The following is a 21,178-nucleotide window of genomic DNA, read 5'->3' as shown; positions in this document are numbered from 1 at the left end:
GTATTGACTGCACTTTGAACAGCATTAATGTGAAGGGTGAGTAGCAAAACACATTTTCCTGTTTTGTATCCCCTCTTCTCCTCCTTGCCCTGTTTAGTACTTTGATGCTACATGGTATCACAGGAGATAAAACAGTAGGCTATAGTATAAGCTACATCATGGTCACTGTTATTTATGAACCTACACCATAGACCTTGTGTAGGTGCCTTCAGATCGTCAGGGTGCTGGTTCCCGGTCAGTCAGGGAAGAAGCTGCACGTGCAGTAGCCTAGCTGAGCAGCACACAGCACCTTCTAGAAATTCACTGGCCCAGCCAATTAGGAGCAATGTGATCTGGTGGAAATGCAGAGGCGCGTCAGTGCGTTTCCTCAGACTCATCTCTGTATATTCAGGTTTATCGTTTTACCGCCTCCTTACGGCCGCCGTATAATCATAGGGAGACTGAATCATGCATAGCCTGCGGAAAGGTGGTGGTGCTGGTGGTGGCAGTTGTGACGGAGAGTGTATGTGTGTTGTGCATTCAATGTATAGCCTAATCCTATAAACCTCACCGTAAATCATTGCCAGTCCGGTTTCGTGAAGGAAACGGACCCGTCTGTGCTTGAAGAGCCATATGGTGAGGATCGTTAAGGTCAGCAGTAAAATGAATGTCAGCAAATTAACGCTGTCCTGTCGGTGACTTTCCTCAGCCTCCTTCTCGGTGGCAAGTTCCTCCATACCGTCGTCCTCCGCCCTCAGTCCTGGCGCCGCGTTCAGTAATATCCAGACGGGCATCATCGTGCCCAGAGCGACAAAGGCTCCAGTCCGCTTCGGCTGCCGGAGAGCGTCCATGGTGCTGTAAGATGCTGCTGTTGCTGTTGACAGCACACCGCCTCTATGCCATGTCACTGCTGGAAGCTACGTACAGCTGAGCCGAGTGGGCAAGCAATCCAGTCTTTGCAGCCAGGCGAGTTCAACCTTTTAAAGGTACACTGCGCACTCGAGGTGAAAAGCGACGATGCCGCTCCGGAGAGAACCTGCGCTGCCCGAGACCAAATCACACTGTCGCCAAGCAGCCACAGAGTCGGCTGATTTCAAGCTACTGAGTCATTGTCCTAGGATTTTGATGATTTTGCAGTCCTGCGCTTACTCCTCTTCAAAACAGGAAATTCACTGGTTTTAAAAGTCAGTCGTTCGTAAGAAGCTGTGAGGCTTTGGTGTCAGTAGTAGTGGGGGTAGTGGGAGGTGGGGTGATACCAGGGCCCCATTCCCATGGCCCCTGAGATTTTAAAGTTTAATCAATAATTTATTAATTGATCAAATGTGTAGGCTTAAAGGTTGACTGCCCTGACCCTAACTCTGTTCAATAAAGCCTCTTAGCTTCTTTCAGCTTATTGTTTTGGTTTAATTGATGCACTTTGGTTCACTCACTGCTCTCATCAAACTCTTTTCCAGCAAGGGACAGCTGTTTTCAGTACAAATACTCTGGTTGACCCGCTGTACACTCCTGCTCAACATCAAAGCGGCTGGAGCCTTTAGTAGCTAAAGAGCCAGGCTTCCCTCAGGAGTTGGTGGAGACCAAAACAGAGCCAACATGTCCTCAATAGGTCCATTGTCAATTGTCCCAAAACAACTTATGTCCATTGGAAAGTAAGACAACATTTCGTTCCCCGAAAGGACATGTATCCTATGAGTGTTGGTAAGTACCAGTCCGGCGACAGGCCTACCTGACCTTAAGTATGACACCAGACCCCTGAATTATTCTGCCACATTATTCGTAACAAAAAAACTTAACAATATGGGTCATAATAAGCTGCTGCATTATCAACCTATATGGCCGTTTTCTGGTGAGGATGGGCTGGAAGATTACTTACATTTCTCAGCTAGACAAAACATAACTCCAAATTAATGCAAAGATCACATATCTGAATGTGTAAATAGGCAACTGCTTAGCCATAGCCACTTTATACAGTATCTCACTAAAGTGAGTACACCACTCCTGTTTTAGTAAATATTTGATTATATTTTTTCATTTGACAACACTGAAGAAATGACACTTTGCTACAAAGTAGTGAGTGTACAGCTTGTATAACATAAATATAATATAAGATATATAAATAAATTTGCTGTCCCCTCAAAATAACACAATACACGCCAATAATGTTCAAACCACTGGCAACAAAAGTGAGTACACCCCAGTGTCATTTCTTCAGTGTCAGTGCTGCAATCGGTTCTGGTTTCACACTTATTTATTGGACTGTTTTACAGGCATTTGCACCGCATATATTTCTCCAGTGAGGTCCACTGATGGTTATTGCTGCTGAACCTGTGACACAGAAAGTGTTGTGGGAGTGAAAAGAGGGTCAGTCTCTTCAAATGACCTCAAAAATGATGCAATGGTTGCACCAGATAATACATTTAATTTGGAATCAGTCACCACATGCACCTGATGCTGTTCTATAATAGAAGTTGTCAGCATGTGACTGGTCAAATGTTCATAAGACTTGAAGCAACTGATCTCTACCTTAGAAGTGAGCAGTTAGCAGTTAATTGTAAATGGGCTCTTTTCCTTTCTCACCCAGGAACTCTAGTGCATCAAACTTTATGAAATGTAATACTTAGATGATCCCTTAATAGAGCATTTACCACACACCACCTACTCTACAAGTTCAGTAGCATTAGTATTTTGTAACAGCACCAGTCAGTTAATGATCATGTGGTGGTTACGCAGAATGAAAAAGGGATGTAGGCTACAGAATGGCCAGGCATCAGGGCATCTTTCAGAGAAGCATGATTGAGATTATCTATTATTAGAGTGGCCTAGTAGCTTAAGTTGCAAGCTAATCTGATGTCTGGTTGGACATGGTTACATGGTGTTTGTGGTGTGTCGTGTGTGATTGAGTAACACTTAATAGAGCATCAATACTGCAAATAAATAACGCGTACTTGCATTATCTTGCATGATTTTATTCGGCACTCTCTTCAGTCATTTTATTTAATCATACCATATTCTTATTTTATATAAGGTATTTTACACGAGCAGGTAAATTCGTACAGGCAGACAACACCCAGATCGGTCTACCCAATGTGTAGATGACGGTGCGTTCATGGCAGTCTGGAAAATTAACAGCTTATTGATATTTCCTGAAGGAGGACCTCCCTGGACACTGATGCAAGTGGCGAGGTCCATTTAATTTGAGATGAGATCCCTACTATGTGATGTGCGACGTGTAACTGTATTTTGCAACAGAAAAAATTATCAATAATCTATGGAGGAACTAATTTCATTATCTGTGAAACACAATACCAGGTATTATCTACTTATATACGCTAGACGAAGTTTAACAATTAATTAAACTTGGAAAGGATATCTACGTCTCTCTTTTGTGTTTTTATATACATATACACGCATTAGAATCATGTTTAAAATGCAAACCTGCCTGCGGAATTCTTTTTTCTGCACTTGTCCCCAAACGCCTCATGAGTGCACGCCTCTTGTACGTGAGCCCGTCACTCCCCCTCGAGCTGTGATTGGCTGATGTTACGACTACCACGGTACCGATTGGTTGCGAAATGAAACTGGGAAACAGGAAGCTAGAAAAAAAAATCTTGTCAACTTAAGAGAACGTAAGCTTCTGCACCACATTTCCCCCTGTGTTCCAAGCAAAAGTTACGGATTGGAACCTGGTCTCATCTAGTCGCCAGTGATAGACCAAAATGGGGTGCTTCTTTTCGAAAAAATCAAAAAGAAAGTCATCCGAAAAAGAGGATCGTACGCCGACAACAACGACTGTCGAAGCTACGACGACAAGCAACGCTGTTCCCCTTGGCAACAACACCGACGAGGCACCGAAGCAGTACAGCTGGGACAAGAGAGAAAAGGTCAGCCCTGCAAAACACACTGTAAAGAAATAAAAACAAAACAGACGCATTGCTGGTGGCGAAAGAAGGTCTTAACCAGCTGAACATCGTTTAACTTTTGCGTTAAGTCTCTTACATGTACTGTATAATCTACCAAGAGGTGCGTTCGCTACATGTACAATTTTTGATTAAGAAATTTAAATGTGCCTAGCGTTTGTGTGACAAAAACGTAAATGTTTAGGTGTCACTGACCCTGCTGTACCAACCAGTAATGTTTGTCAACATTAGTATATCTCCTGGGAAGGTGAAAGAACACTGTTTACTTGCTGAGATTCATTGCGCAGCAGCAATTTATCATGTCGCAAAATATTGTTACCTTTAACTTACTAATTAGCCAGGGGATGCATGCAGTGCTCATTATCAGCTGACACTCTTGAGTATTTAAAGCGCTCTCTCTCTCTCTCTCTCTCGATATACCCGGTGTTATCTCCTTATCGGATTACTACACTGTGTAGTTCAGTGTTCCTCAGCTGACCACACTTAACATGTCTTGTTCAGCCATTATAGGCGTTAACTGAACGGTGGTTCAACTTCCGTTTTGACTCATGGGATGTTGTACCCAATGTGGTATACCTAATAATACATCCGTTGTGAGGTGAGAGTATTATGTTAGTGAAATATAAAATAAATAGATACTAAACTAAACTGCTCAATAATGCTAGAAGTAAAGACTCTACTTTAAATCTGGAGTATTGTTATTGGATACTTGGTTCAAAAAAGGCAGTTTGATTAATCTCTTCAATATTGTTTGAATACTCATCTAATCACCTTTATCTTTGCCCAGGTTGATCCCAAAGACTACATGCTGACGGGGCTCAAAGATGTCACGGTGGGCCGCCTGCCCAACAAACTGAACGGGCAACAGTTTGTCATCCAAGAGTGTGAGAACTGCAACATCTACGTTTTCGACCACTCTGCGACTATCACCATCGACGACTGTGTCAATTGCCGCATTGTCCTGGGACCTGTCAAGGGCAGTGTGTTTTTCAGAGACTGTAAAGACATCAAGTGTGTGGTGGCCTGTCAGCAGTTTCGCACACGGGACTGTAAAAAAATGGAGGTCTTCTTGTGCTGCGCCACCCAGCCTATCATTGAGTCATCTACGGGTATGAAGTTCGGCTGCTTTCAGTACTTCTACCCCGAGCTGGCCTTTCACTTCAAGGATGCCGGGCTCAGCATATTCAACAACAACTGGAGCAACATCCACGACTTCACACCGGTGTCTGGAGAGAACAACTGGAGCTTGCTGCCAGAGGCTGCGGCCGTTGAGGATTTTATACCGACCCCAGACCCAGAGTCTGAATTCAAGTCTGTTCGAATCTCCACTGAACCCACACGCAGCATTGTGCCTTTGACAAAGGGAGGGAGGCGTAAGGACAGTGAGGAGTCCTGCCTCTTTGTTTTCTTTGCTGGAGAGTACACCACAGCAAACGCCCGCAAGCTGATTGACGAGGTGAGAACAAAAAGGACAAGAGTGTGAAGAGGTGTCACTTACTTTTACATCATAACAGAGTGCTAAGTTTGGTAGCAACTGTAAGAAAGTGGGTTAAAGATAAGAAGTCTTATCAAATCACCCAGTTACTTTTTCTGAATATACAGCCTGTGGCTTGGAGTTTAAAATGCTGGCTTCTCAGCTGTAGCACCTCAATGCGTTAAATGGGTTTTTGAGATACACAGGTCACAAACCTCAACATTTCTTCATTATCTGGGATACTGACATATTCCATTATTTAATTAACTCTTTATATCTGTAGTATTCTGTAAATATTCCACATAATATTATTATTTGAACTGTACAATGATGCATCTGAAATGCTAAGCCACCATGCTAAGCTGGCCAGGCTGCTTCTTAAACATTCCAGTGACGTTTGTGTTGTTTCCAATATATGTATTACTGTATCACATAGGCATGACGCTGGATCCACTTCCTCCGTGTGGAAACATGGAGAATTCTTTAAATACTTGATGGTTCACTGCACACCGTGGATTCTTTTTTTTCTTCTTTGACTTCTTCCATCTCATTTTGCACAGGCAACCGCTAAGGGTTTTGTGCTGATCCAGACGAAGGAAGTCTCAATGCGACCTGAAGATGTGAAGAGGGTGTTTCAGAACAGTGCAGAGGAAGTCGTGGAGTGGATCAGCAAAGGTCAGTTTCTTTTCTTTTTTTTTGCTTTGCTGTTGTTGCTTAGTAGCTGCTCAGGAACTCAGCCAGGTTTGTTCGATCTCGTCTGACAGAGTTGCTTCAAAAGTCCACAGCGTACTAAAGTTGCGTTGTACGTACGACAGCAGAGCAGAGTGAAACAAGCAAGAAAATGTCAGAACTGATAAAGAGGGTCCATTTGTAATCTTCCAATAGCCATATATAATGCTGTTAATAATGACTGATAATGTTGCATTTAACTATTAATGTAAAAACTTTCATTTCTTTATTCCCACTGTGGTCTGAGAGAGAATAAAATTGCCTTTAAGTGTTTGCGTGAAAGAAGGAATTTTTGTATTCTTTCTTCCAACGATTAAAGTCAACTTTATTCCCTCTCAGACCTCAGTTTCCTGTTGCTTTCAGAAGCAAAAAATGTCAACCAGCTCACGTGATTTTTATTATGACAACATCTCTCTTTCAAGCGCTGATCTGGTACATACTTGGTGGTAAATACTGGAAAGTGTCAGGATCCCCATTTCAGTAGGAGGCACTTGCTGTTTCATAACCAAAGTGTGTGTTAAAGGAACAGGGAGAAGTGTATGTAGCTCGGGGGCGTACAGCAGTTGAAAATTTTGAAATTAGCAGCTGACTTTATATCTTACTACTAAAGGTCCTGTCGTTGCCCTTGAGCTGAACGGTGACGGGGTTGTGGAAGCCTGCAAGAACCTCGCTAATGAAGTGTTCAGTGGGACCAAGGTAATTGTTCTGTTGTGACTTATGTCTCTTCTAGCTTTACACAGATCAGTTCTCTTTCCAACCAAGAATATCTTTTTTTTTTTTTTTTTTTCTCCCCACAGGTTTTTGTCTCCGATAACAAGAATACATCCTCGCGAGACGTGGACAACTTCTTCAACTTCGCTGACATGCAGATGGGCTTGTAATTGATAAAGTATCAAAACAAACTGCTCGTCAGCCGTTGAATCTGATTTTCTAAACCCCCCCACCATCCAGCCCGGGTTGAATATGAGTTGCGTTTGATTAATTGCCTGTTTTTTGACCTCAAAAATTAGGTTAGAATGAAAACTATTAAAGACTGTGTTTGTTTGAAAAAGCCTTGGATAAAACAGTTCAGTTCATCAACTATCAGTCTGCAAAGTAAATTTAATTCCTGTATTGTCCAGAAACATTTGCTGTAAATCACTTAACATCCATTAGTGCTGTGACTATTTATATTTCCATGAATGTATTCTGTAATTCTGTTGCTTTTGTCAATTGTGAATGTAGCTCTGTGCTGTAAATGTAATTCAGTTTAATTTAAAGCTTTCTTTACTGTCTGAAACAGTTGTTGCAGTTGTAAAACCATGAGCACAAAAATGTCTGAGGGAAATATTTTATTTCTTATAAGGATTTATTTTTGTATTTGTGGTTTAATGGACTGTTTTAAAATGTGTATATTTGAGACATGCTGTGTAGAAAAAAAACTACATCTTTATTGATATCTGCTAGGCCAAAGTTGAATGGTGAAAGTTTGAGGGTATCTTGCTGTCAGTTCAGATTAATCTATTTACACTAAATGGTGTAAAATCATGTACAATTGCTGAGTTTTTCATGTAGGCAACTTGTGTCCTTTTTTTTTTTTTTTTAAATTTTGTAATATTTGTTTTATACTCTACTGACTGTTTTTTATAGATACAAATGAATGTTCTTTGTTATAATTTTGAGTAAAGGTTTTATCACGAGTGACTTCATTCATATAAGGCTTTTCACGCCTGTGCCCTAAAAGTGAGTTGATAAGTGGGCACTGTGTAACAATGATACTGGTTAGGCGGTGACAAAGTTGAGCCAATGCAGGTGACAGCAGTCTGTTATCACCATATCGTAAATAATTCTTTAAAGAGCTCCTTAAGTTCAATTTGAGAATCGAAGAAGCTGTAAATGTAAATAGTCCTGTTTGACTGTATTTATTTTGTGTTAAGCTGGTGAAAATTTATGATCATCACTCATTAAATTTGTTAATTATTTTCCTCTGTGTTGTTATGAAAGCCCATCGCTTAAATATTAAAGAGTAGTTTTGAATTGGGGAGTTCATTAACAATGTGCTGTCTTCCTCTGCACAGTTAGCAGATTTTACTTTAGCACAGCACAACACATTTGACTGTCACCTTGCAGTTTGACTTCTGTGTTGGGGCCCTTCATTTATCTGTGATAAAATACATTGCAGATCCATTTAAAGCAAAAAATGAACCTGATGTATCAAATTATTTTGTACAGTTGCCTTTAAAAACATACATAGGGACTTCTTGTGCTGTACTTTTGTTTTTGTAAACCTTTTGTACTTGAGCATACAGTTTTTGTAGATCAGTTTGTCTTCAAGGTTGCACATTTGTCTGTACTTTGTTGTTTTTACACTTAAATGTCTGTCTTTATAAAATGGCAGAGTCACATTAAAAGCTGTAGAATATCTGAAAGCAACCTGGCGGCTGACTGGTTACTTAATGTGAGTGTGTAATCATTGTTGTTAGGGAGTTTGTTGTGGTATATGGATAGAGGTGAACGCCAGTGAACGACAAGTGGACAAATCAAGCGCACCCAGGTTGGAGGGAACTCGGCGGGGTTTAGGACCCCGCGGGACGCGCTGTACAATAGAGCTGTTGTGCCGTGGTGGTGGTGGACAGATTGCAACCCTGGAGGTTCACACAGTGGTGGGATCATACAAAAAGATCCAAATTTAATCTACAGCTAGAACCAGAGCCTCTGCGTTATAGGTGTGTGTTTGGACTTTTGTCTGGACTGCTACGTGGTTGGAGTAAAGCAGACAACAGAGCGTGAACTGAAGGTAAGATGGGAGAAATGTGAACAATATGCTCGTGTGTTCAGTGTGCCAGGATTTGCCCTGAATGGTTTATCCAGGCCACGGGGCCTGCTTTTCCAGGACTCTTTCTGCTTCTTTACTAAACAAATGTTAGCGACTATTAAGTGAACGTGTTTCCGACCCTGCGCTGTTCCCCTCATTGAATTATAAACCCGGTTGAGCGGTATGAATATGCGTCTTAATGGCTTTAGGAAGTGACATCTTTGTATGGTGATGGTGGCGCCCATGTTTGATTTCCCCACAGACTGCAGTGCAGCCCGCTACAGGCCTGCGTGTGTGTTTGGCGCCAACAAGGCTCTCTGGGCAGGGCAGCCACTTTGTTGTTTAGGGTTTTATTATTCTAAAAGCACCCAGTCTACTTGTAGCCCAGTCTAACACCCAGACATAAGTACATTTAGGACAACACACGAACGTTTTATGATGGAAAAAAATGTAAACAAGGTGGTAACCGCAATTTGGTCATTGTTTCCTGTTACTTACAAACGTCATACAGGGGTTTCTTTAAAGCGTGATGTCATATCCGTGCCAGTTTATGTACTTGTATGTGTAAAGATATTATGAATATACTATATTATATTGCATGTGTATGCAAAGGAACAGTAAAATGGCTCCTATATTTTTTCAGTTGTGCTGACCCTTGGTCTGGAGACCAGCTGGAGGTGCCTGCTCCCACACAGTAATGCAATTACATCAACTTTAGTAGCAATATTAGCAAGGCTGGAGTACAGCACAAATTATGGTGGTCTTGCATTGTCATCATCATGCAGTTGTCTCCCACAAAATCCCAAACTCAGTCTGTCAATAGTCTGAGAGAAATCTTCCTACCTTAAACTCATAGTGCAAAATGTCAAACAGACTCATTTTGAAATAAAAAAAAAAGAAAGAGTACTTACGCATTACAACTAACTACTATTTCCATTATCGATTTAGTCCATTAAATGACGGAAAATAGTGAAAATTGACCATCACAATTCGAGTCGAAAGTTACATCTTTGAAATTCAATTTACAATTATATAAAACAGAGAAAAGTACCAAATCCACACATGTGAGACTCTGAAGCCAGTAAATGTTTGTGCTTTAGGGCCACAAAAACGATTAGGAAGAGAGACCATGAGAAAAAAAAAAGTAATGCTTTAAATAGAACTCAAAACACTGAATGGAAACACGGGGGAATATGTGTAACATTATATATTTGTTTCATGAATTTTTATTGTCAAAAAATGTCCATCTCTGCATTTTATCTAAATCCTCAGAAATACTGAGCAGGCCGAACTTCACATTAATCATTTATCCTCTTTTTGTAAATCAGTCCTGAGTAACTGAACGCGCAATGTTTGCTGCACTCAGAGATGGAAACAGTCGTGTCACCAGCAGATGCCAGGCGTTTTGAGTGCAGCTGCAGCAGGCTCTGCTGTGGAGGTGAACACACAGTGTACTGTGGTCTGTTTATGTTGAGTGATTTTTATCTTAAATATAGCACAGAGTTTTAGCCACGAAACATCCAGGAATGACTGCTGATGGTGAAGTTGTGATATAAAGGTTTGTGCAAAGTGTGCGTCAGTAGTGATTTGCTGAGCAGTGTCTGGGATTTTAAGGCAGACTGCATTATGTCTGTAGCCCTGCTTGTGTTTTCTTTCTCAGCAGTTGGCACCGGTGTATTTTACATATACTATGGTATCGAGTGGAACTGGCTTCGTGCCTTTTCCCCTCCTACCCCTCCTGTCCTCATGGGGAATGTGAGGCATGTCCTGTCTGTTGAAACAGCGTACTGTATTTGGGCTACTGTGGGTTTGAGTCTGCCAGTGTTTTGAAACCTTTTTAATGAGTCGTCCCAGCGGTTCAGTAGGTTAAATTCACATACTGTGAACCTGTGGTGTGGTGTCCTGTCTGCTCTGTTACCCTTCACTTTAAACTGTCAAAATACAAAAAATAAAGGCTGAAAAAACGATTAGGGCCTAATTTTAAAACGTGAGTCTGTGTGCTAAATTATGTTTTGATTGTTCACAGATATTATTATTATTATTATTAGTCAATCAATCTACTGAATATCTCACTGTAAGGTGTCCGGCCAAACCATAACATTTAGCAAGAGTCGCAATAAATCTTTGTGACGCAGACATCTTTTGCTCCTTTTACACATCGTTTTACTTTCACTATTTTGCTTGTTGGTTTGATGTATATTTCCTATTTGCAGGCACAAAATTAAGTCGTGAAGGTTTTATCAGAGGAATCTACTAGCATGCTTTTCAATCTGAAATTTATGGTGAGTAACTATCGTGTGTGTGTGTGTGTGTGTGTGCACACTGTTGGTTTATGTCTCAGCTGATACAGTGGAAAAATCATTAAAAGGTGGCTTGAATTTGTTAATGATTTTAAACACACAGTGTAACTTCCGTGTTTTAATGTCTGCTTCCTCCTCCTCCTGCAGGATGTTACAGGATGAAACGTCTCAGGACCTCAAGCAGCAGCAGCGACAGTTCTGACAATGAGAGTGAGTCATCTCTCTAAACCTAAACCAACCAAACCCTAAACTATTTAATTTTCTCTGCCGCTCTTTTACTCACTTCCTCTTTCTTTCTTTAGGCCCCTCTACCTCCTTCTGCTCTTCCAGCAAGTATGGCAGTAAACCTGGAACCTCGACCTCCAGCCCAAAGAAACCGGCTGAAGTAAGTTCCCATCCTTGCTGTCCTGTCAGGCTCTGTGCTGAGTGTTGTTAAACATGAGGACCGGTGTGTGACTGTGCTCCGGCCTCTCCCGCAGGTGTTCAGAAAAGACCTGATCAGTGCCATGAAGGTCCCTGACTCCCACCATGTGTCCCCAGAGGACTACTACCTGCTGGCGGACACCTGGAAGCAGGAGTGGGAGAAGGGAGTCCAGGTGCTGGCAAGTCCAGACACCATCCCAGAGCCGTCATTTAGGTAACGCTGTTGAATTCCCACGTCTTACTGGGGCCAAACCAAGTGCGCTACTACAGTTCGTTGCTAAGACCTTTGCAGCGCTGACAGATTTTGTCTCCTGTGTCCAGAGTCATTGCGGAGAAGTCCAAGGAGATGCTTTACACCCACCAGAGGAAGTACATCCAGTGCTCGAGCCAGGAGTCAACAGAACCAGGCTACGTCAACATCAAAGAGCTGGCGGAGGACATGTGTCGCTACGATCTGGACGACGTGGATCTTTACTGGTTGTGCACGCTCAACAGAGAGCTCGGCTGCATGGGTAAGGAACAGGCTCGTAAAGGGGTAATCCACCATAAAATTCACATTGTGCTGTTTGTCAGACAGTAAAGTCAATACCTACCAACATGGACATCTACCTCTCTAAGATGGGAATAAGAGCATTAAGATTTTGACTGATGACAGTCCGCTGGGGTTTCTCTGACCATGTGGGGTGTTGTTTTTGTCGTGTTTGCCTTCCAGGGGAGGAGCCCATCGACGAGCTGACGATGGAGCGCGCCATGGAGGCCCTGGAGAGGCAGTGCCACATCAACATGAACCACGCCATTGAGACGGTGGAAGGCCTGGGGATTGAATACGACGAGGACGTTATCTGCGACGTGTGCCGCTCCCCCGACAGTGAAGAAGGGAATGACATGGTGTTCTGTGACAAGTGCAACATTTGCGTGCACCAGGTAAACACGAGCACACTTCCCATCACAGTTAATCGATCAGTTGAGTAGTTACTTGGTGAGTCCTGATTTTGGATGCTCTAAAAAGCAGTTACTAGTTATAACTCTTCCATCACTAAATGATCTTGTTGAAATAATTACAAATAGATATAGCATATAGATTATCTCGTTAAAATAAAAATGTGGGCATTTGTCTCTACTAGATAAATTTAAAAACCAACTCTGTCATTCTAAAAGTTGATGCTTTTGCTGTTGGTCAGACAAACTGAGGACGACTTTTGCTCTCAGTAATTTTCAAATTGTGTTTTAATAAATGTGTCAGTTACACAGTGACTTACTTTAAGTAGCACTTCAGTCACAAAATGATCCAACCTGCTGCTCTCCCCACAGGCCTGTTATGGCATAGTCAAAGTGCCTGTTGGAAACTGGCTTTGTAGGACGTGTGTCCTCGGCATCGACCCTCAGTGCCTTTTGTGTCCTAAGAAGGGCGGCGCCATGAAGGCTACACGTGCAGGCACCAAATGGGCACATGTAAGCTGTGCCCTGTGGATACCAGAGGTAAATAAACACTTCTGTCCTCTGCTTTACTCTTGACCTCTTTTTATTATTCAACAATACGTATGTGTTAAATAAAGTCTTTATCATGCCGTGCGTTTCCTCTTCTCTAGGTGAGCATTGCTTGTCCCGAGAGGATGGAGCCCATCACTAAAGTGTCCCACATCCCACCAAGCCGCTGGTCTCTCATCTGCAGTCTGTGTAAATTGAAGACAGGTGCATGTATCCAGGTGAGTGTGGAGCTGTGTTCTTATATAACCAGATGAAAAGTATTTAATGTTATCCTTTAAAAAGTGTGTAGCTTACTCCTTTAAAGAGGTAGAAAATGGTCAATAAAAAACAGTCAAAGGTTTAGCTTTGCATGCACGGAAGACTTCAGGACAGCTTTAGAATGAGTAATGAAAGAAACCCTCCATGAAAAAACTGATAATACTGTTATAATGGAACATAAGCTGGCTAACAGAACAGGCACAACTTAGCTCTCCTTACACATGTTTTTATAATGATTTTAGGCCAGAAAAATAAGTTGTTTGCTAACGCTAAATGTACATTAAAGGAATATTTTCACATATTGGGAAACATGCTGATTTGCTTTCTTGCAGAGAGTTGGATGAGAACATCAATACCGCTCTCTGCAGCCAGTTAGCTTAGCTTAGCTTAGCATAAAGACTGGAAACGGGGAAACTCCAGAGAAGTCACTGCTAATATTAATTAGTGAGCTTTTGGTTAGCTTTGGACAGAGCCAGGCTACTTGTTTCCCCCTGTCCCCAGTGTTTGTGCTAAGCTAATACCCTGCTGGCTGTAGCTTCAAATTTAGGATACTGATGTAGTAATAATAATATCAACCTTCTCATCAGACTTTTGGCAAGAAACTGAATAAGTGGACTTGTAACTTATGATCATCTAATTATGAAACAAATAATGTAAACTCAAGTTACCTGGGAAACTGGGTTTCTGCAAAATATGTAGATTGTTTAATGTTACGTTTAACAATAATCTTTTTATTGAGAGTAATTTGGTTACAGTTCATGTAAACATAATAACCCCTCACCCCACAGTGCTCCGTAAAGAACTGCACCACCCCTTTCCACGTGACATGCGCCTTTGAGCACAGCCTGGAGATGAAGACCATCCTCGATGAAGGGGATGAAGTCAAGTTCAAGTCTTACTGCCTCAAGCACAGCAAGTCTAAAACTGGGGAGGCTGGCCTGAGCCCAGCTCGCTCTAAACCCCCCGCTGAGGCGGAGAAGGTGGGCCAGCGGGCACAGAGACTGCAGGAGCTGGAGGAGGAGTTTTACACTCTAATCCAGCTGGGGGAGCTGGCCCAGGCCCTCGGGCTCTCCGAGCGCCTGGCGGACTTCATCTATCAGTACTGGAAGCTGAAGCGGAAAGCTAACTTTAACAAAGCTCTGCTGCCCCCTAAAGAGGAGGAGGAGAACCTGGTGCTGCAGCCTCAGGAGGACAGCATCCACACACGCATGCGGATGTTCATGCACCTGCGACAGGATTTGGAGAGAGTGGGTGCTTTTGTTTCTTTTTTTCTTTTTTTTTGCACGGCAGCAAGATAGTCTTTAGTGCTGAGTCTATGTATTTCTGGTTACAGAGCAAGTCCAGATTATGCCCAGTATATACTGACAAAGCTGATACCCAACATAGGCCAGTATATACAGTATTAGTTAACTTAATTTTCTTCATTTAGTAATTTTTTTAATCCTTTATTTTTTTTTTAAAGCCAGACAGTTTCTATGCAGAAAATCTCATTTGGTCCATGAGCCCTAAATTTACCTTTCATTAGTCAGTATGAGTAGCACATTATAAATGTTTCAAATATATTTCATGTAGTTGTATTAATATTATTAACCAATATGGCTGTATGGCCGTATCTCCCATGATTCAGTGTGCACATAACACAACTTAGCCATGGAGAAAAATACTTAGAAACTCCACCTTTAACTATGATAAAAACACATTTGTTGGGAGGTTATTGAGTTTCCTCAACATCCATCGTATTCACCATCTTCTGTGTTGTGTTTTTCTAGTTTCTCAACACTGAATAGCTCTTTGAATTAAATCTCTACAAATTGATCTACCCACATCAGCAGATAATCTCTTGCAGTAGGCCCTGGAAGACTGGAGATTAAAGTCTGCAAGAGAACTGCCACTTGCGGCAAGACAACAGCGTGTATATATAGCATAAAGCCAAAGCAACATACGAATGGCTTCAAAACAACAATGTTAATGTCCTGGGCCAGACACCAAGCCAATGCAGAATATGAGGCAGGACTCGAAAATTGCAGTTCATAGTAAAGTCGAGATAAATAGAGGTAAAAACTTTGGTACTACAACAAAGCTGATACCGACCTATCCATATAGACACTAGGCTGTCATAGGTTACTTCAGCGGTGAGTCCTAATGTAGGGCTGCAGATATTGATTATTCTCATAATCAGGTATTCTGTTGATTAGAAATTGCAGAAATAGGGGGAAGAGCCAGAGGTGACGTCTTGTAATCACAAAAGTATTTGGTTTATTATCGCAAAAGAAACAAAAGAAGCCGACCCTCATGTTGGAGAAGCTGGATCAGTGATCAGAATAGTTGAACATAAATTTTCTGTTGTTTCAGCTCTGTTTTTATATTTGTACTTAATTTAGAATACTTTGTAGTGATGGTTTTAATTTTGGACATTAGCATGTCTTTCTCAAAATCCATCCATCCATCGTCAACCGCTTATCCTGCATACAGTGTTGCAGGCTTTCTCAAAATATATAAAAAAAAATGTAAAACATTAAAAGTTGAGATTCCACAATAATAATTATAATACAATCTGAAAGAGCACTGTACACGCAGAATGTTTGTCACATATAGTAGCATGGCCATAAAGTCTCAGGCGTGAGACCGATTAGCGTAACCTTAAAGGTAGCAGAAAAGTGCTTCACAGACATGTAGTGTTTGTTTTTCATGGCCAGTGTTTTCTCATTCTGCAGGTGAGGAATTTGTGTTACATGGTGAGTCGGCGGGAGAAGCTGAAGCTGTTGCAGAGCAAAGCACAGGAGCAGATGTTCAACTTGCATGTGAAGCTCGTGAACCAGGAGCTCTCTGCTGGTGAGCCATCTGCTGCTCTTCAGCTTGCCATGTCATGTGACATCTAAATCATAGCCTAGTCTTATCAGTGTCTTTAACGTGTCTTTCTTTGTCAACAGGCCTTCCTTCTTCATTCCCAGTGGAGAGCCTGCTGTTCCGTCCTCCTCCGAGGATAACTCTGAAGCTGAAAATGCCCAAATCCTCCGTTCTTGGTAATGGAAATCCCAGTTCCAAATATGGTAATGGGCCGCTCTGCCCGGACAATAGTGTCAATGTTACTGAATATGCAGGTGAAGGGCTGGGTCAGGGGAAGCCTCAGCTACATGGCTGTGGTCGGAGGGATGAGCGCGCCAACGGTCGGCTGCCTTCCTCGAGCCACTCGAGCAGCCCAGCTCTGCCTGTCAAACCCACTGGCAAACCTTTAGCCCTGCACGCTGCGCTCCACGGCCACTCTTCCAACAGCAACGGCAAACTGGACCAAGACCGATCGTGCGTGGCTAAATGTAACGGCCTCTTTGTGGCTCAGAAGGACAGTTCTTTCCAGACGCCCAGCGACAAAGGCGCTTCAAATCAGGCTTTGGACAAGAGCAGCTTTCGGAAGTCTGCCATGGAGCGCTTTGGCAGGTCCTTCAAAGAGGCGACAATTAACTTGGTGCGGACCACAGAGGACCTGTGGGCCTCTGACAAACTGTCCCGAAAGGGCCCAGCCAAGGAGAGACTATGGGCCAAACCCGTGTCTGAACACAAAGTGAAAAGCACGAGATCGTATCAGGACAGTGACGGATACTGTCCTGACCTGGAGCTCAGCGACTCCGAGCCAGAGGCCAAAGGGAGGCACGGGCGGCAGGTGGGGTCAGATGCTCCAAGGAAAGGGGTCAGCCGTGGGAAACAGTCACCGGGCTCCAGACACCCCGTGCAAAGGTGACAGCTGTTTGTTTACTCCAGTCGCTGCCGCCGTTCTCTCCTGGCCGTCTGGTAGTCTTCCCAAGTGCCAGGTCATCTCTGTGAACGCATCTCCACCAGGAACCAGACAAAGACGCAGCGCTAATGATGCAGTATACAAAAAGCAGAAGATGCATTAAGGGCATTGTCGTCAAAGAACATCACCTAGTGGGATTCATAAAGAAGAGTAGTGCTGTGTTAGTTTTGGTTTGAGAGGAACAAATGTCTTCAGAGATTATCATGTTTGCCTTTCATTGTGGCCAGCATTACATTTTTGTACTCAACTTTGTATTAAACACGCCTGCTTGCCCAAACACAAGTTCAATTTGCCTTTTGACTAAAACAACTGTACGTGAGATTGGGATGTTAATAATGTGTAACTGAATCACACATGTTCCACTTTAATCATCCTTCAAACATGCAATCAGAGTTGCAGAAATTAAAACAGATGTGCCAGATGGGAATTTTGTAGAGAGTTCTAGCACTTACTGCACCTGTTTCTTGCAAATTGTCTGTCACAGTAAACCTGTTTTCCCACAGGCGATAAACTGACTTTTTTTGTCAATAAATGGAGTCAGTTTTACAAATGCAAACACCTCTGTATGTAGGAATGCAGTTTTCCACTATGGGTACCTTCAGTTTTTGCAGGTTACAGTGTGTCGCGTGCTGGTTAGACTGAAGGATTGTGAAAAGCATTCAATTTCTTGTCTCAAAACTGGAAGAAATGTGTGTAAGACAGGATAATTACACTCCCTGATGCATCTTCAAGAAGTCATTGAACCTGGATCCATAAAAGCTACTTCTGTCACATTTTCTCCTAGTTTACAAGGACCAGATACTGTTAGGATTTGGTACAGGTATCAATGCAGTACGTTTAGTGATATTACTTTAAGTATCAAGTAATTTTTTCCACAGATAAGCATAATTAAATCTGTATTATAAAGGCCAAATTGCTCAAACACATCAGTTTGAAATGGTGTCTTAATACAGACATAAAAAAATTAACAATCAGGATTTATATAAGGATATCTGATCAAGAAATAAATAATCTGACCAAACATTCACTTAGAATTATTTAGTCTGCCAGTTGTCAGTGTCTAACTGTGGTGAAATTTTCATGAATAAATGTACTTATGCTTATCCTCAGAACAAGGTCAAGCCAGATTACCTTTTTAAAAAATGAGGTAAGAGAACACAGATGAAACTGAATGTTTCCTCATCTTACATATGCCAAGAAGAGGGCAGGTGCAGGCCAGAGCAGGCAAACAGAAGTGAAACATGGCTGTCACTTCTTACCCACATCACTGTAAGAATTATACAAATAGACTCACCTAGTGTGGTGGAGGATTTGTTGTGACTGAGTGGTGCTCTGTCTGAAATCACAAAGAGTACAGGTATTGTACCCAACTACGCACCACATTCCCACTGTGCAGCAGAAATACATAAGCTTGTCATGTGCCACATTATGGTTCTACTTTGGAAAGTACATTTTGAAATAAAACATTTTTCATTAATATTTGTGTTTTTTTGTGTAGCTACTACACAAATATACAGGTGAAACTCAAAAAATTAGCATATCGTGCAAATATTCATTTATTCCAGTAATTCAACTTAAAAGGTGAAACTAATATTATATAGACTCATTACATGCAAAGTGAAATATTTCAAGCCTTTATTTGATATAATTTCGATGATTATTGCGTACAGCTTATGAAAACCCCAAATTCAAAAAAAAAAAAAAAGAAAAAAAGATTTTAAATACAGAAATGTCAGCCCTCCGAAAAGTATAATCATGCATTTGTACTCAGTACTTGGTTTGGGCCCCTTTTGCATGAATTACTTCCTCAATGCGGCGTGGCATGGATGCTATCAGCCTGTGGCTCTGCTGAGGTGTTATGGAAGACCAGGATGCTTCAATAGCGACCTTCAGCTCTTCTGCATTGTTCGGTCTCATGTCTTTCATCTTTCTCTTGGCAATGTCCCATAGATTCTCTATGGGGTTCAGATCAGGCGACTTTGCTGGCCAATCAAGCACAGTAATCCCATGGTCATTGAACCAGGTTTTGGTACTTTTGGCAGTGTGTGCAGGTGCCAAGTCCTGCTGGAAAATGAAGTCAGCATCTCCATAAAGCTCGTCTGCTGAAGGAAGCATAAAGTGCTCTGAAATGTCCTGCTAGACGGCTGCGCTGACTCTGGGCTTAATAAAGCACAGTGGACCAACACCAGCAGATGACATGGCTCCCCAAACCAACACAGACTGTGGAAACTTCACACTGGACTTCAAGCATCTTGGATTGTGTGCCTCTCCATTCTTCCTCCAGACTCTGGGACCTTGGTTTCCAAATCAGAAAAGAGGACTTTGGACCACTGAGAAACAGACCAGTTCTTTTTTCTTTAGCCCAGGTGAGACACTTCTGACATTGTTTGTTTTCAAGAGGAATACGACATTTGAAGCCCATGTCCAGGACCCGTCTGTGTGTGGTGGCTCTTGATGCAGTAACTCCAGCCTCAGTCCACTCCTTGTGAAGCTCCCCCACACATGTGAATGGCCTTTTCCTGACAATCCTCTTCAGGCTTCGGTCATCCCTGCTGCTTACGCATCTTTTTCTTCCACACTTTTCCCTTCCACTTAACTTTCTATTAATGTGCCTTGATACAGCACTTTGAGAACATCCAACTTATTTTGCAATTACCTTTTGAGGCTTTCTCTCCTTGTGGAGGGTGTCAATGACGGTTTTCTGCTGTCAGGTCAGCAGTCTTCCCCATGATTGTGAATTCCACTGAACCAGACTGAGATACCAATTAAAGGCTCAGGAACCCTTTGCAGGTGTTTTGGATTAATCAGCTGATTAGAGTGTGAAACTTTGAGCCTACAATACTGAACCTTTTCACAATATTATAATTTTCTGAGATTTTGAATTTGGGGTTTTCATAAGCTGTAAGCCATTATTATTGAAATTATATCAAATAAAGGCTTGAAATATCTCACTTTGCATGTAATGAGTCTATATAATATATTAGTTGAATCTTTTAAGTTGAATTACTGAAATAAATGAAATTTTGCACGATATGCTAATTTTTCGAGTTTCACCTGCATAATACCTAGCAATAGAAACTGCACCTTTGTTCCATCAGTTATTTAGAATGAAAGCTAGGTGGCAGCATTTCCACACTTGTCGACCACCATTGTGCACTGTGTTTTGAAGTAGAGCCAGCAGGCTGTATCTAATACATGTTGCCTTTTTATGGCAGGACAAGCTCAAGTGTTAATAATAATGGAGCCGTTCACTTTAGGTATATCACTGAGCCAGCTTGTATAATACTAAGACCATGTAACTAACAAAACTAAATTAAACGGTCATAATTAATGTTTTTAATTAAACATGTGCTTCGACTGATGACATGTCAAAATATATGCAATGACAAAGGCATCTGTAGAGAGGCAGAGGGAACAGCTCTGGTTTGATCCAAAGCCTGCAAGGTTTCACCTGCTCTTAAATCAGTGTGTGTAGTTTGCTTCGCCACGCTGGTTAGTGCTGCTTCAGGGTTTTTTGAGCTGCTGAAGAAGCTGAGAAAGTCCTGACCAACCAAATTATCACCAACAGACAACTTAATCAATTTCCTCTTGGGAAAGCACATTTTAGTACAAAGGTCAGTGTTCTAAAATCATTACCTATTTACAACTTTCAAGAAAGTCTTTAAGCCAAACTGCCATATTTGACAAACATTTGCGCTTGAAGAACACGTTTGACAACATCTGAATATAGTTGGTATTATCGTGTACCATTGTAATTGGTACTTAAAATGAAGGGTAAGCCTGCCTGTATACATCTTACTCACATGTTACAGATAGAGAACTCACTGTTTAATAAACAGATGTTGCAATAACAGATATTTATCACAGGACAGCAGTTACCAATCTTTTTGTCTTGTGACCCTTCAAAGCAGAGCCACATCTAATCGTGACCTCCTTTCAAAGGTTGTAGATATCTGAGTCGTGAGCAGTTCAACAAAAAAAAGTGATGTTTCCTCTTCAGTTTGTTTCATTTCAGTCACTTTTAGA

General features: G+C 41.8%; 3 protein-coding genes across 4 annotated transcripts in view; 2 read left to right on the top strand and 1 right to left on the bottom strand.

The window, feature by feature from the left end:
• slc9a7 (solute carrier family 9 member 7) overlaps positions 1 to 1,273 on the bottom strand; it is a 31,046-nt gene extending 29,773 nt beyond the window's left edge. The window contains exon 1 of one of the 2 annotated variants that reach the window (XM_038716625.1): positions 551 to 1,273. In XM_038716625.1, coding sequence (XP_038572553.1) covers positions 551 to 830 — 280 coding nt within the window. In that variant the 5' untranslated portion in view covers positions 831 to 1,273. The remainder of the gene's footprint in view (positions 1 to 550) is intronic. The other variant, XM_038716626.1, reaches the window with a different exon arrangement.
• Positions 1,274 to 3,573: 2,300 nt separating this feature from the next.
• Positions 3,574 to 8,511, top strand: rp2 (RP2 activator of ARL3 GTPase). The gene is made up of 5 exons (XM_038716623.1): positions 3,574 to 3,860; positions 4,684 to 5,352; positions 5,931 to 6,045; positions 6,710 to 6,795; positions 6,897 to 8,511. Exons 1-5 carry the CDS (start codon positions 3,696 to 3,698, stop codon positions 6,978 to 6,980), a joined length of 1,119 nt encoding a protein of 372 aa, XP_038572551.1. The 5' UTR covers positions 3,574 to 3,695; the 3' UTR covers positions 6,981 to 8,511.
• Positions 8,512 to 8,699: 188 nt separating this feature from the next.
• jade3 (jade family PHD finger 3) lies at positions 8,700 to 17,697 on the top strand. The gene is made up of 12 exons (XM_038716622.1): positions 8,700 to 8,875; positions 11,107 to 11,175; positions 11,341 to 11,403; positions 11,496 to 11,578; positions 11,673 to 11,830; positions 11,938 to 12,128; positions 12,329 to 12,540; positions 12,928 to 13,095; positions 13,206 to 13,322; positions 14,151 to 14,609; positions 16,077 to 16,194; positions 16,293 to 17,697. Exons 3-12 carry the CDS (start codon positions 11,352 to 11,354, stop codon positions 17,096 to 17,098), a joined length of 2,364 nt encoding a protein of 787 aa, XP_038572550.1. The 5' UTR covers positions 8,700 to 8,875; positions 11,107 to 11,175; positions 11,341 to 11,351; the 3' UTR covers positions 17,099 to 17,697.
• Positions 17,698 to 21,178: the final 3,481 nt, after the last annotated feature.

The sequence above is a fragment of the Micropterus salmoides genome, unplaced genomic scaffold, assembly GCF_014851395.1.
Source record: "Micropterus salmoides isolate LMB-PRFRI ecotype aquatic unplaced genomic scaffold, ASM1485139v1 Ms_hic_scaffold_13, whole genome shotgun sequence".
Taxonomy (NCBI): domain Eukaryota; kingdom Metazoa; phylum Chordata; class Actinopteri; order Centrarchiformes; family Centrarchidae; genus Micropterus; species Micropterus salmoides.
This window is presented reverse-complemented; position numbering and strand designations above follow the sequence as displayed.

What these genes read in the sequence shown, in the direction of transcription:
- rp2 (XM_038716623.1), top strand. Translation starts at nt 3,696, where the DNA reads ATGGGGTGCTTCTTTTCGAAAAAATCAAAAAGAAAGTCATCCGAAAAA. An exon ending in CGTGGAGTGGATCAGCAAAG is followed by an intron (nt 6,046 to 6,709) that starts GTCAGTTTCTTT and finishes TTACTACTAAAG; the next exon opens with GTCCTGTCGTTGCCCTTGAG. An exon ending in AAGTGTTCAGTGGGACCAAG is followed by an intron (nt 6,796 to 6,896) that starts GTAATTGTTCTG and finishes TTCTCCCCACAG; the next exon opens with GTTTTTGTCTCCGATAACAA.
- jade3 (XM_038716622.1), top strand. Translation starts at nt 11,352, where the DNA reads ATGAAACGTCTCAGGACCTCAAGCAGCAGCAGCGACAGTTCTGACAAT. An exon ending in CAGAGAGCTCGGCTGCATGG is followed by an intron (nt 12,129 to 12,328) that starts GTAAGGAACAGG and finishes TTTGCCTTCCAG; the next exon opens with GGGAGGAGCCCATCGACGAG. An exon ending in TGCGACAGGATTTGGAGAGA is followed by an intron (nt 14,610 to 16,076) that starts GTGGGTGCTTTT and finishes CTCATTCTGCAG; the next exon opens with GTGAGGAATTTGTGTTACAT.